Source organism: Protopterus annectens, chromosome 1.part2 (assembly GCF_019279795.1).
Source record: "Protopterus annectens isolate FY-2018-M chromosome 1.part2, PAN1.0, whole genome shotgun sequence".
Classification (NCBI taxonomy): Eukaryota; Metazoa; Chordata; order Ceratodontiformes; family Protopteridae; genus Protopterus; species Protopterus annectens.
The window spans coordinates 667,530,944-667,546,112 of record NC_056727.1 but is presented as its reverse complement, the minus strand read 5'-3'; the positions used below and the strand labels follow the sequence as shown (position 1 = coordinate 667,546,112).

At 38.4% G+C, this 15,169-nt stretch overlaps 1 protein-coding gene across 1 annotated transcript in view; it reads right to left on the bottom strand.

Annotated features, from left to right (window-relative positions):
- Nucleotides 1-15,169, bottom strand: part of ADSS2 (adenylosuccinate synthase 2) — a 1,823,915-nt gene that overhangs the window by 238,551 nt on the left and 1,570,195 nt on the right. Inside the window, exon 10 of the mRNA XM_044058193.1 lies at nucleotides 365-489. Coding sequence (XP_043914128.1) covers nucleotides 365-489 — 125 coding nt within the window. The remainder of the gene's footprint in view (nucleotides 1-364; nucleotides 490-15,169) is intronic.

Genomic DNA, 15,169 nt, shown 5'->3' with positions numbered 1-15,169 from the left:
GATGGGAACAGAACCCTAGTAATCTTATTTATTCTTACAGTGACAATTCTTAGAGAAATTTCAGGGTTATAAGCTTACAAGCACTCATCTGTTGTAACAGAAATGGCAACAAATGGACAACTGTCTCTTGTAAGGTATGCTCAATTTCTCAGCCAGTGTTCAATCCCCCCTCTTTCCTTTCAAAATATTCTATGCAAAAGCTGACACAGCAAAACAATTTATACGAATTAGGCCAAGGAAGATATGCTTTTATGAATATAATATTCACACTTTCATAACTCCAACATACGTGAATGTGTAACATGAGTGATTGAAACACAACGGGAAAAAAAATCTAGTGTTAATATGTATATATAGCACTTACGCTGTGAATCCATTGATCATATGAGCATATTTAACAAGTACAAGATCTAACCAACCGCATCTTCTTTTTCTCCCTGTGGTAACTCCAAATTCTTTTCCTCTTGTCTGCAGCAACTGTCCAATTTCCTAGTAAAAGAAATAAAACTATTAAACTTAACAGGTTTACACATTAAAGCTATTTACAACAGACTATAAAATTAATGTAACTCACACTAATCTTAACACAGCACAAGTGTTATTAAAGTGTTTAATCCTAAGCACATTTCACTAATGTGAGATACGATAAGGGTGACAGGAAATGTGTTTCAACCTGCAGCCTCATCTTTACGTACTTACTAAACTAGCCGTTATGCATACTTTGTAAACTTCTGGAAATGATGCTGCACATTCCTACCAAAAGTAACCATGCAGTTGAATACACTAGTTAGAATGATAGAGAAATAACATGAAGACCAATATGCTAACAAAAAAAACACTCTGAGTGGAAGGCCTTATGTGTAATTTGCCTACCACAAACACATTTATTAAGTTTGTCACCATAGCTGAAACCTTTATTCTTACTGTGAAAGAAACCAATAATTGTAAATGACAAATAAAGAGCAGTGAAACTGATGAAAACTAAGACAGAATTTATTATTAAAATATAAGGTGAAGCTTCTACAAGTAATAATTAATTACTGTACAGCAAGGGGAAAGTGCAACAGTCAAAACAGTGAGGAGAACTGAAAAAATAAAGAGTAAAACAATGTAGGATACTTAAGGCAGCATTATTCCATCCTATTTCAGTACTTCAAAAGCATAAGACTCAGTTCCTTGAAAGGAAGATGCCTCTACCTGGACAAATTTTAGCTAGACAGCTTGGTAAAACTAAATGTTATCATTTGTTGTTATAGTAGTTCTCCCTACAGCTTTCTTTTGCTTAGTTCCGGACTATTTGTAAAATAGCTCTCATTCCTTGTACATTTGAAAAAATAAAAAACTTCAATAAAAGTGTTCTGAAATTAAATAAATAAATTAATAAAATTACATTTCCAGTGGGATTCATTTTATTATTTTCACCTTCAGACTCAACCCAATAATTGTCAGAATTAGTATTTGTTATAACTGTTGCCAACAGACATCAAGCTTGTTCTTCAAAGGAAATGAATGGGATTACAAAATAAATCCAATCTCAACTCCAATTACCTAATTTCCTGTACTTCAGTTCCACAAGGGAAGGATAAAGTACCACTGTGTAAAGTATTTATCGTAACAGTAGATCTTCAAGGAGAAGTCACTGCAACAGCAAATCATAACATTTGAATTTACCTACCTTATGTGTTCTTTTCTCATGCTGAGTTCTCATCAGCCGTGACCTTATTCATGTCATGGTCTCAGGATAGTGCTCCATGGGACCTTGTTTGGTATATGATGTACTGATATGTAGTCAGTGGGGTCTTCTTCAAAAGGTCAAAAAACCCATATAGTCAAATTACAAAACATTGAGACCATAATAGTGAAAATCTGTTTAATCGAAAGCTTTTTAAAATAACGAAACCCGGAACATCGAACTATACAACTTACCAGAAGTCCAATCTTCACTTAAAGGAAAATTTATCCATTTAAAGACAGCTTACACTAAATAAGTATCAACGGCTTTGCAGGGGGGCAAGACCCCCTGCACCACCCATGTGGGGGACTGTGCCCCCACACCTCCTTTAAATTATAGGCTGTCTTTAAATGGAGAAGTGTTCCTTTAAGTGAAGATCAGACTTCTGATAACTTGTATAGTTCGATGTTCTGGGTTTCATTATTTTAAGCTTTCAGTTAAACCGATTTTCACTGTTATGGTCTCGATGTTGTGTAATTCGACTATATGGGTTTTCAACCTTTTGAAGTACACCCAGTCAGAGTTGTTAATAGCTTTCTTCTTTTCTTCACAGTGAGGTGTGTCTATAGCAAACTACTATCCCTTAAGTGAGAATGTTATAATTAAAAAAATACATTGCTATAATGAAGTTAAATAGGATATACTTAGTAGGACACATAGAAAGTATTGTTGCTGTTACAGTAGTAAAAAAATTATAATCATTCAAAAGAGTAACTGTGTAACATCTGAATAAAATTGTTATAATGATATTAAATATTACTTTCTTTGTCTTGTTACAGTAATCTCTCCTCAAAGATATACTCTACTGTCATGGTAAACACAAAAGTGCTAGCTTCTTTGGAGAGTGTTATTTGTAATAGAAGCGTGGTAACATCTGGACAGATTCACAAACAGAACGTCGATGCTCATATAGGAAATTGACAGTTACAGGATTCCTTGTAGCACAGAAGTGCAGGAACATGTTCTACCACAGGACTGTGCTTCCAGTCTGTAATATTTTGTGAAGTTATTTGCATAGTCCATGTGGCAGCTTCTAAAATATGGTGTAGAGAAGTATTTCTAAAATATCATGTAGAGAAGTATTTCTGAAGTATATGTCTCATGATGCTGCAGATCTAATGGAATAGGTTTTCACTGTGCACTATAGAAAGGGTGGAGTGAGGCATACACAAAGCATGCTGCAGAGTACACATTTTATAATAATGTATTTTACTTGACAGCAAATAAAATAGCCCTGGAATGTTTATCAAGGCTTTATGGTTGCTTGTTTGTTTCGTCTGCCTGCCATTTCAAAAACTTATTTTCAGTACAAAAATGGCATACTGTCCAACAAATGCACTGTATACGTTTGGTAAGCTATATTCGTGTGATGGGAGCTACATTCTGGAAGATTATTTAAAATTCATCCTTGCCTTCCAGGGGTTTATTACACATTTCATTGCAGGAGTCAATAAAGTAGACATTTGATTATTACCTGGTAGGCCTTTTTTTTCCTTTATGTGAATGAGACAAAAGCTACTCATTTTTTTTTTATTTATTAGTTCTGCTGTAACATTTGACTGTTAACATCCAGTGATGTAAGATACGTTCTCTTTCATTCTGGCAGTTTGTGTAAAAGACTAGTATTTGTTCGGAATGATTCATGGCAACTGCCAATACAACTTTCAGCATGAAAGCTGGATTTGTCTTCAGTTGTACTCAGCATTATGAAAAGTCAAGTAAAGTGGTTTACATATGACAGCTTGTAATACTGAAATCCTTCTGCCTAAGGCAAGCACAATCAGAAAAAGGCACTTTCCATTGGAAGGATTTTAACTTTAGTGCATCTCCTAGTTTAAACAAAATACAATCAGCTTCTTCTACATAAAGTTCATATACCAAAATCTGATAAATGCCTTCCTGGTGGTCTTGTGTGAGAACTTCTTAAAAAAAGGTCTTCACAACACTTTTGCTGCTGATCATGGAAAAGCTGGCATATAGGACAGAGATGACATTTAATTGATGAATAAGTCAAGTCAGAATTAAATAAGTGATTTAACTCATTGCTTCCTACAAGAGTACACTTGTCAATAATATACTAGTCTTAAAAGGAGACTTCCTTGTACTTTTGAAATAAGTATATTTGTCACTGTTTTCAAAGTCTAATTTCTGAAGTCGGAAGTCCCAGTAAAGGTACACACATAAAACTATGACAGTGATTTGCTAAGCATGACAGGGAAATGGCCATTATGGGATATCTAGAGCTGGAGTTATTAAGGAGTGTTTACAAAAATTATGATAAAATAGAACATATTTCCAAGTTTTCATTAATAATACAAAAACAGAGTGTGATACTGTCATGTTGGGGGTGGTGTATTCAAACAGTGGGTGCTAGTAAAAATGGCATAACATGGTGGGTAATGTGAGGACATTCTGAGATATAAATGTTCTTTTTAGAAAGGCAGTTATGACTATTTCATAATTGCATTAATTCCATTAAAGCTGTGTGACCAAAAGGTAAATAAATGGTGCCATATTATACAAAGTATTAAGAACACAAGGATTAAAAAAGAAGTTATGTACAGTACAGAGTCAATTATGCGAAATGTCAGTTATCTGAACCAGCCTTCCAAAGTTTTTGGGTATTAAAAATCATAAAAGTCATAATATGTAAACATTATATGTATTTGCTTGAGCATGTTTTTTGAGCTTGTAGCCAGCCCGTGTGTGAAAAATATTCTTTATTGTCCACTGGAATCACTGAATGGTTGAAAAGTGTATTCCTGAGTGCAGACAAAAAAACAAGATTTTAGAAGTTTTTTATCCTGTTCAGTTATATGTTTGATTATCCGAACAGTTTGATTATCCGAAGTACCCTAGGTCCCAATTAGTTTGGATAATCTACTCTCTACTGTACTTACCATAACATTCCATCTGTGTTGTCCATTTTCTTTTTCCCTTAATGGATAGGTTTGGATCCGACACTCAGATCTGACTTGGCCATTACACTAGCTCGTGGCCACCAACAAACTCTCCAGCTCCTTTCCTACCTGTAATGCACTATGCCTAACTTCCCTTAGATCATATTTACAGCTTGAGAGAGAGAGAAAGAGAGACAGAGAGAGAAACAATAAAAGAATTGCCATAACTGGAGTTCAACACCAGGGACATATGGTATCCTTAAAAATCTCATTCTTCCAGAAGCCATTTGTGAGAAATGGAGGGGGATGGAGGGTGGGGAGTTGAGGAAGAATGAACATGGACAACACAGATGGAATGCTATGTTAAGTACATAACTTCTTTATTTGATGTTGTCAATTTTCATTCATTCCTCAATGGATGGGATACAGTCTCCAGCTACCTAAATTCCTGGGTGGGCTCTAAGGAAGGATATTCCTGAGTAAGGTTGAGCCAAAGGCCACTCTTCTCCTCAAGACCAGATCTAGTTTGTAAAAGTGATAAAGGTATGGGGATTTGACCAAGTTGCAGCCACACATACATTGTCCATGGATGCTCTAGACAGGAATACAGTGGAAGTAGCCATAGATCTAGTCAAAGGAGCTTTTATTGGTTTTGGTAAGGGGAAATTCAATTTGCTGTAGACAAATGAAATGCAATCTGACAACCATGTGGCTGGAGTTACCTTTGTAACTGATTCAACCAACTTGTTATGTGCAAATAAAACAGACAGCTGGTCTGTCTTTCTAATTTCTTTTGTTCTATGCAGGTAGAAATGTAACTGCCTATAAACATCCAATAAGTGCAGCGTATATTCTTCTTTACTTGTAAAGTTTGGGAAGAATAATGGACGATTACTGGCTTGGTTAATGTTGGATTCTGACACCACCTTGGGTAGGAAGGAAGCATTGATACATAAGGTGACCGTATCCTTGTGGAAAATCAAGTATGGGGGCTTAGAAGATAATGCTTGAAGTTCTGAAATTCTTCAAGCAGATGTAATTGCAAGTAAAAAGACAGTTTTCAAGGTTAAAAATGTTAATCCACATTTAGCTGCAGGTTCAAAGAAAGAAGGCTTGCAGTACCACATTTAGATCCAATGATGGTATAGGATCTTTATAAGGAGCTCTAAGTAGAAGAGAACCATTCAAAAAGGCTTTGCGCAGTTTACAGGAAGCCAGGGAGGACTTTTGACACATGAAAGTTAGAGATGGCTGCGAGTTGAATTTTAATAGTCGATGAGCTAGCACCCTTGTGGAATAAACTCACTAAACATTCAAGAACAGCATGAATCTGAGCTCTGCCCAATGAACAAATCTTCTCCATTTACTTCTGTAGAGTTTCCTCATAGAGGGTTTATGGGAAGATAACAGTATAGAATGGACAGGGAAAGAGAGCATAGGATGCCTGGTTATTAATGGAATTGGAGAGACCATGCCTGTTGGGTGAGACATGAGGTCTAGAGTTAGATATAGAATCTAAGGTTGGTACAGAAGATGAGGCTAAATGAAGGGAAACTTGTTGAGGCCAGCAAGGTGCAATGGGGATGACTTTGCTCTTCAACCTGGCTGCTTTCTAAAGGAATATGGGAATTAAAGGAGTCAGGGGATAAGCCTACAGAAAACCAGGGGGTCAATCATGGAGTAAAGCATCCCTTGGTGATTCCCCCAGTGAGGAGATTAGGGCAAAGAAGCTGCTGCACTTGTTGTTTAGGGGAAATGGAAAAAGATCGCAGCAAGGCTGGTCCTACTGATGCAAAATCATATCCGTCACTTTGTTGTTGAGAGACCACTTATGAAGTAGTAAAATGTACCTGCTCAGTTTGCCTGCTATCATGTCGGATTTCCCTGGAATATGCATTGCAACTAGAAAGTGGTTGGAAGAATTTGCCCATTGCCACACCCTCAGGGCTTCTTGACATATGGGATAAGATCTGGTTCCCTCCTTGTTTGTTGATGTACCAAACTGCTGACATGTTGTCCATTTGGATCACAATTGTTCTGAGAAAATGAGAGTTTCAGAATATTCAAATCACCAAAAGCACCAGTCTCATTTCCAGAACACTGATATGCAAACTGGTTTCTTCAGGGGACCAAGTGCCTTGGACTGTCTTCCCCAGAAAATGTCCTCCCCAATCTGGGAAGCATCCATGGTCACTATGACCTTGGGTTGAGGGAGAATGAAAGGATGACCTTGCAACAATTGTTATGACTGCATCCAACAGGAAAGATACCATTTGCATACCTGAGCTATTCTTATTTTGGTTGACATAGGTTGATAGAGAATTGACCACTGTGTTTGTAGCATCCACTGCAGATTTCTCATGTGATATTATTCCCACTGACATTGATCCCAGGGCTTGCAGAATCAAGCGGGCAGAAATCCTGGTACTGCAAATTATTTTCCTGACCTGATTTCTTATTGTTTGTACTCACGAAAGTAGAAGAGATGCTACCACACATACTGTGTTGAACATTGCTCCTATGAATTCCAATGTCTGAGTCAGTTATAATTGTGACTTGTTGTATCTGACGGTTATTCCAAGATTTGAGCAAGCTTGCAACACTTGGTCTCATGCTTGTACCAGTTGATGCCTGGTTGGAGTGGTAATGAGCCCATCATCTAAGCATGGAAACACCCAGAATCCATGCAGTCTCAAGTGAGCTGCTACAACTGCCATACACTTGCTGACACTCTGGGGGCTGTGGTAAGGCCAAAGGGCAGTGCTTTGAACTGGCAATAACTGGCTGCCAGCCAGAAGCATAAGTACCTTCTGGATCATCTGTTCATTTTTATGTGACAATGTGCATCTTGGTCTATCAAGCACATCCAATCATTCTTGCTCAGAATGAACTGAACCATGACCATCTTGAAACTTGGTGTATCAAACTGATTTGTTCAACACACTGAGATCTAAAACTGCTCTCCAGTCTCTTGCTTTCTTTGTCACTAAAAAGAATCTTGAGTAAGTTCTGGATTCCCTTTGGTTTGGAGGAACCTCCTGGATGACTCTTTTTCTAGTAGTTTTTGGATTTCTAGTGCTTCCCTTGAATGGGTGGTTTTCCTGGGTAACGGAGATGGTATGGAAAAGAGGATAATATAACCTCTAGAAATGATTCTCTGAACCCAGGTGTCCTTTGTTATGTTTAGCCAGGCTTCCTGGTGCAGAGATAAGTGACCCCTGTCAGCTTCCAGAGGAAGCTAACTAGGCCTCCGTTCAGGAGCGCTGAGAGGGTCTGATGGAGAATGTATCTCTAGACCCTCAGTTTTGCAGGACTCCTCTGCCAAAGGGGCATCTTCTACCATTATCATTCCCCCATCTGTTTTTGGGGGAACTACCTCCATGTGTGTCCTGGAAAGAACCCTAAGACTTCTTGAACCACATCTTTCGACCTCTCAGTAGATTCCTAGAAAAGATCCACTGAGGGGTCGAAAAACACATGCCCACTACAGACAGGGTCTTTCTGTCTTTCTCACACCTGGAGAGTGTGTCTTTTACTGTTGGGCCAAACAAAGAAGAGCCATCAAAGGAATAATTGATGAAAGATGACTTGAAGGGCTTTGCAAAATCACACAGGTGCATCCAGGCATGGTTCCTGATGGAAATACCTGAACCTGCAGCTGTAGAGGCACCTTCTACAGTGTGTAAGATGAGCCTCATGTAGAAATTTGCAATAGACTGAAGGGTAGCCAACTGTGAGGCCACAGAAGTTTGAGCCTTTGCACCAGTGGTCCATGAAAGGGAGTTGGAAAGTTCCTTAGCCAAGTCCTTTTGCAGTCTTGTGAAGTGTGCCAAGTGGTTCAGTAATCGGACAGCAAATGTCGCTAAAGCATAAACTTGCTTCCCAAATCTGTCCTGTGCCCTAGATTCTCTAATGGGGGGATGGACAGAGAAACTCTGTTCTGCAAGTTCCTTCTTTGTAGCTGCTGCCATGACCATTGCATCAAATGGTCACCCCTTACTCCAGTGTTCTCTTCCTACTGGTGGAGCTAGAATCCTGTCTGGTCTCTTGGGGATCAGCTCAATCATATCAGGTTCCTTCCACTCCTACTTAGAAACCAAATTAATAAGTTCATCAGTAGGTGGAGTAACACAGGAGGTAAATGGACCAGTACCAAAAGCTTTCAGAAATACTGACTTCTCAGGAGTTGGGTTTTGGGCAGATCAGCCATCCTTCTGTTTAAGGATCTTAAGGATGTCTCCAAATGAGATGTCATCGGGTGGTGATTTGGGAGACCCTTCTTCCTCACCAAAGTCAGTATCCTTGGTGACAGACTGCTGGGGGGAGTCCAAGTGCCTCCTCTTGCACATCCTCTTCTTAGGGACTTCTTCAGTGGGATGCTCTGTAGAAGTATTAGAAGAGATGACAATACCTGGCAGGCTGGCCTGGAAGCTTTGGGCTGGGTGTCCCAGTGGAGTAGAATACTGAGGATCATGGTGCAAAGTCAGCTGAGATGTTGAGGATGGATCCAATGGTGAAGGACCCACCTGACCTGTTGAAGCAGAGAAAACCCTCTTCACAACCTTGAAGGCAGACCACTCTAGAGAGGAGGCCAACGGAGCTCAGAAAATGAGTTTCTGTCCCACCACTTCTCTCTGCTCCAAGAGCCATCTGCCTCAGCTCAGTTGTCCCAACACCAAAAGGCCAGAGAGGAAGAGATGGCTCTGAAAACATCAGAGTCAATCCTATTCCCACAGATATGACCTGGAAGCTTCGGCTCCAGGAGTCATCCAGATTTGAAGATGAGATGGCTGGTGCACTCAGAGTAACATTTGGATCCAAAGACAAAGCTGTCTTCAGACTCGACACAGAAGGGCCTGGAATGGTTGGATCTGAGGAATCTAATACCACAGATTGGGTCAGAGGAGGAACCGTTATCGATGGAGTAGTAGATGGACAGTGTTCCTGACCCAAGTGGGTAGGAACTGTGAAGACTCCCTTCTGAAATTGCTCTATGAAAAATCTCATCATCCTTTTCACATCTGCCTCTGTGAGACTTCTAGAAGAATGAGATGACACCACTGAAGGAGATTCAGAGTGCCACTCCAGAAAAGGGGAGGGCAACCTGGATGGTACTGGATCCACGCTGGGGAATACACAGTACGAGGTATTGGCTTTGGATGTGGGGACTTCGGATCTATAGAGCATTTTGTCAGGTAGGAGGTAGGACTTGCCAGACATCTGATCAGATCTGAGGATGGTCAGATCTCAGGAAATGTTGGATCAGATTTTGATATCTTTTTCTTTGGTTCTGATGAAGTTGAAGCCATGGAATCTGAAGATGTGAACCTTTCTGAAAGGTCCTTGGATTTTGCCTTGGGAGATTGAAGTCCAGCAATGGCCTGAGAAAAAGGAGTTGGCAATAAACCTTTTAATATTAATTAGTTTCTTCTTTCTGTCAAAGCTCTGGGGTTGAACCCACTGCAAATGTCACATTTCTGATCTAGATGCTCACACCCTAAACAGTACACACACAAAAAGTGGGCATTCTAAAATGGCATCTTGTGCCCACATTTTTCACATTTTTGAAAGGTTAGTCAGACATCATTAAAGGTGAAACTTTTAACAACCAGATATCAACACAAGGCTCAAAATATCTATCCTTACTATCCAGAGAGCAATGAACTAAATACTGCTGCTAGAGAAAGGAAAAGGCAGAGAAAAAGGCTAGCAGTTTTTTTTAATTACAAATAGAAAGAAGAAGAGTATAGCATCCTATCTGAAAAAGGTAACTGGGGGTAGGAAAGCCCTACCAACAATGGTAGCGAGAATACACTAGCAAGTGTATAAAGGATAATAAAAGTGAAGAAGAGTAGCAAAAACTCTTACAGTATGTAGAAGATATTAAACAGAAAGGGATTTACCAAAGGATAACGATTAAAGACACATATCTTAATACAATTGCTGGAGAGCAGTAGTCAACCATGTCTAGCTGCAAAAGCAGCAAACAAGATCTGAGGGAAGTTCAATATAATGCATTACGGGCAGGAAAGGAGCTCGAGAGCTTGTTGGTGGCCACTACGTAGTGTAATGGCTGAGTCAGATCCAAATGTCGGATCCGAACCCATCTGTTGAGAAATGAATGAAAACTGACATCAGATCTGATATTTGCCACCTAACACAAATGGTTTTGTAGACTAATATTATTTTGAAATTATTATTTGAGTAATTTGAATAGATTCATCATTTTACAAAACAGCAGTATGCTATTCCCTCTTGTTATATGTCACTGGAAAGCTCTTGAACAAGTGAACCATTTCCTCATTGATATCTTGGATCTATCTTGTATACTTACAGAGATATACCCCTTCATTTGACCATAACACTAGTATTTTTAGAAAACAAAACATTTTTTCTTTCATAAATCTGCAATATAAAATCATAATCTATAGACAGACCTTTGATACTAACACTCATGTATAGCCCACCATTGTCTACCAAACAGCTATCATATTTTACATTTTTTTTGTAACTCACACCATTTATCGGATATTATAAATCTAATGAAGTATGTTTTCAGTAGAGGATTTTTGGAGAGGATCTCTCAGGAAGGAAGTGGTTTCCTGGCTTAGACATTCTCTGTAAGCAAATGTTAATTATCCTACTGTTGTTCAGGATTCATAACCTTGAGAATTCAACAGGAAATTATCTCCCAAAAAACCTTACAGACATCTAGTGAAATTAACATCATGTGATTTAATCCTTGATGAAAGCCAGACATTATTGACAGATGTACTTCAATTGAAAGAAACTCAGTAATTTATTTATTTATTGATTTACTTACTTATTTATTTCAAGTTTGATGACCAGGGAGGTCCACTGGGCTCAAGGAGCCCGTTTTTAGTGGAGACCTGGGGAGAAAAGCTCCATAATACACAGTAGCAATAAGCAAAAAGTAATATTGCATAGTAAAACTTAGTAGAGTACAATCAAAATATAGCGGAACATACATTACATACATACATACTGGAATACAGACAAGTTCTACAGAGGATTAGTTGCACAGAGGAAGTAGATGATGTGTGCAAGGTTATAAAATAACAATTGTAAATCATTTGAACATAGTTATAAAACTGACATTTGTAAATACAATTTTCCATCAAAGGGGTGAATATAGGTGGAAAGTGCATTATTTAAAAAGAACAGATTCAGGATATGAATGTATAGAGAGACAGTTAAGAGATAGAAAAAGAGGAATGCATACATTACAGTTTAGGATACGAAGTGTGGATGTTCTTTGTTAAATAGCATCAGACTTTATGAGTTGGCAGTAGAGAGAATCACTCCCAGAAGGGGGAGAGAGAGGACAGATAGTAAACTAATTACAATATATACATTCAAGATATAGATGTTAAATTATGTTACATTCAGAGTGAGGTTGCTGTTTTAGGTAATAAGTATGGAGTAGATTAACCAAAAACAAGGTTCGCTTTGGAGAAACCAAATAAGGGAATGAGACCGTAAGGATAGAAATAAATCCCAAAGTTGTCCAAATCTCTTTATTCTAGAGCCAAAAAACACACTTTAACACTTTACACAGTTAATACATTTTCGAACGTCTTCCTCAGAAGCCAAACAGCTTAATCAATTAACAACCCGTCTTATATAACAAGCACTCCATGTGGAGAAGACGGAAGTTAAAATCTAGAATTTATGAGCATTATTATGAAATTAAAAAACAAAATGCAAATAATGCTTTATTTCGTCATTCCCTAATTTGTAAGCAAGCTTCTTTCAATTTTTTTGTTCTTGAAGTTGTTCCTAAAGAGGTCAGGGGTGGCATGTGGGAAACAAAGATAGAATACAGGGAATTATACTGGCAGATCACCTTGGAGGCTACTAAAGGGCCAGGTTTGAATGATATGCTTTCACTTCTCCCTGTACTCAAGTTAAGAGCAGCAAAGTTATAATATTATTGTCAGTTGTAATTCATACAATTACCAGCAGATGATAGTAGACTACAATTTCGAAACATTACTGATCTATTTTTATTTTTCTTTTAGTAGTACTATTAACTTTTATAATACAAGACAACATATATTTTTTTAAATAATTCTCATATCAAACGTATTTTATTATGTTACATTAAAATAACATGTATTTAATTGTATTTTATGTTTGTGGCAACAGTTTCTCCAACTGTTGTGCTTCTTTTCAATATGAACAGACACATTCATTTTCCTGTTTCAATTATCAGCCTTGATTGTTTTTTATTCAAATATTTAAATAATCCTTGATTGGACATTATTTTCTTAATTGATGGAGTGCTTGTTATATAAGACGGGTTGTTAATTGATTAAGCTGTTTGGCTTCTGAGGGAGACATTCGAAAACGTATTAACTGTGTAAAGCGTTAAAGTGTGTTTTTTGGCTCTCGAATAAAGAGACTCGGACAACTTTGTGATTTATTTCTATCCTTAAGGTCTAATTCCCTTATTTGGTTTCTCCAAAGCGAACCTTGTTCTTGGTTTGGGTATTTATTGTTCGCTCATTCATCTCCCTTCTGGTTATGGAGTAGATTAACTTGTAGTAGGGAGATGTGTGGTAAACACTCCAAGATCATTAGAACTGGAGCAGAAAAGGGATGTAATCCTTGAGAAGTCATCCATAAACAACATTTTATCTGCATATGTCTGCAAAGAAATTTAGTAAAAGGCTTCTGGGCATGTCAAGATTTAAATTATCATTGATAAGCAGGATCTACGGCCACCAGTGGAACTGGAAAAAGTAATTCAATTAAATGGAGGGAGAGAAGGTCCAGGTGAGACTTGACAGACAGGTGAGTTAGGGCACTTTTGAATGGTGTCATTTAGAGAGGTTTCTCCAAAACAGAAAAACCCATAGCAAGAAAATTAATCTTATCTAGGACAAAACAGGACTATGAAATGAATTTGGGCTTGCTCTGGATGTCTTTCTTCAAGAATTTCAGGATAAGGAGTAATGGGTAAAGTGTGATAAGAATATCTGGGTGGACCATTCTTAGACTAAATCTTCCCTGGGTGTCTATCCCTGTGGAGGGATAAAGAAGAAATAGCTGCTGCATTTGGCATTATTCAGGGAGGCAAAGAGGTCATCGCAAGGCTTTCCCTAATGGAAGAGAGCACACTTATTCATATAAAGACTTAGACCATTTACACAGCATCCTACCTGCCAGATAGCAGACCTGTCTGGGTATGTGGGCTGCTATTACAACACAATGAGACAGAAAAATCTACTCATATACCTTCATGGCCTTTTTATACAGAGGAATATGAATATAGCTGATGCATAATACCACTGTCACACTGAATGACTGGATATCAACTGCACCTTGGGGAACAGATTCTTGGAAAACCTGCACATGTGGAGGACTGTCATCTCCAAAACACTGACAAGTACACTGGCCTCAACCTAGAACCCCAGGGTAGAGGCATTCATGGTAACTGTCATACGGGGAGTAGGAAGAGTGAAGGGCATCCCAGAGACAAAATAAGTTAGTGGAGTCACTACGAAAGATGTTGGTGAGACATCCTCAACAGTTTTATACTTGCTGTCATGGGACCCATACATTGAGACCACTAAACCTTTAGGGTCCACTATAGGACCCTCATCAAGGATTGTGAGAAGGGTGCCATAAAGATTGTCTCTGCAATTAAATTCAAACCTTTGAGACAGAAACCTGCAAGTACTGTCTCCATGGATAGGGGAAGATGCACTTGTGACAGAATTAGCACTATAATGTAATGCATAAGACTGGATGCATAAAACATAATGTCTAGATGGTACCCTATGAAAGTTAATGCTTGTGACTGCTCCATTTGAGTCTTTACATTATTCACTGAAATCTTAAAGGAGCAGAATATATGGACAATAGACTTTCTTCCCTGAGTTAGCAACTCCTAAGTGAGGGTAACATGGGACCAGCTGTCCAACCACAGAAAAACTTTGATCCTTGAGAGTCTGAGTTGAGCTGTCACTGCATCTATCCATATAGTGAACACTCTGGGGGCTGTGGTAATAGTGAATGTGATACTGGAAATGACTGGCTTCTCTCTAGAAGAACAGAAGCCTCCTGAATTGTTTGACTATTTTAATATGCAAGAAGGCATTCTGGAGGCTTAATGAGAGAACATCCATATCCACACCAACAGAAATCAGTGTATGGACTGCACCATGACTATCTGGAACTTGATTCTTAGAATAAACTGGTTCACACTACTGAGATTTAGGACTGGTATAGGTCCTTCATTTTCTTTGGTATCAAAAAGTACCTTAAATAGCATCCAGATCCTTTCTGGTCTGGTGAGACTTTTTGGATTGCTCTTTTTGTTATGAGGCCTATGATTTCTTTTTTGGCTGTTCCGTGATGGGGAATAGTATAAGGAAGAAGAAGGAATTTTGGCCAACAGAAGGATAGAAACGGAATGGTGTAGTCTTCCGATATGACTTCCATTATTTACGTGTTCTACCTGATGGATTGCCATGCTGGAAAATGTAAGGAAACATTACCCATGATTGCC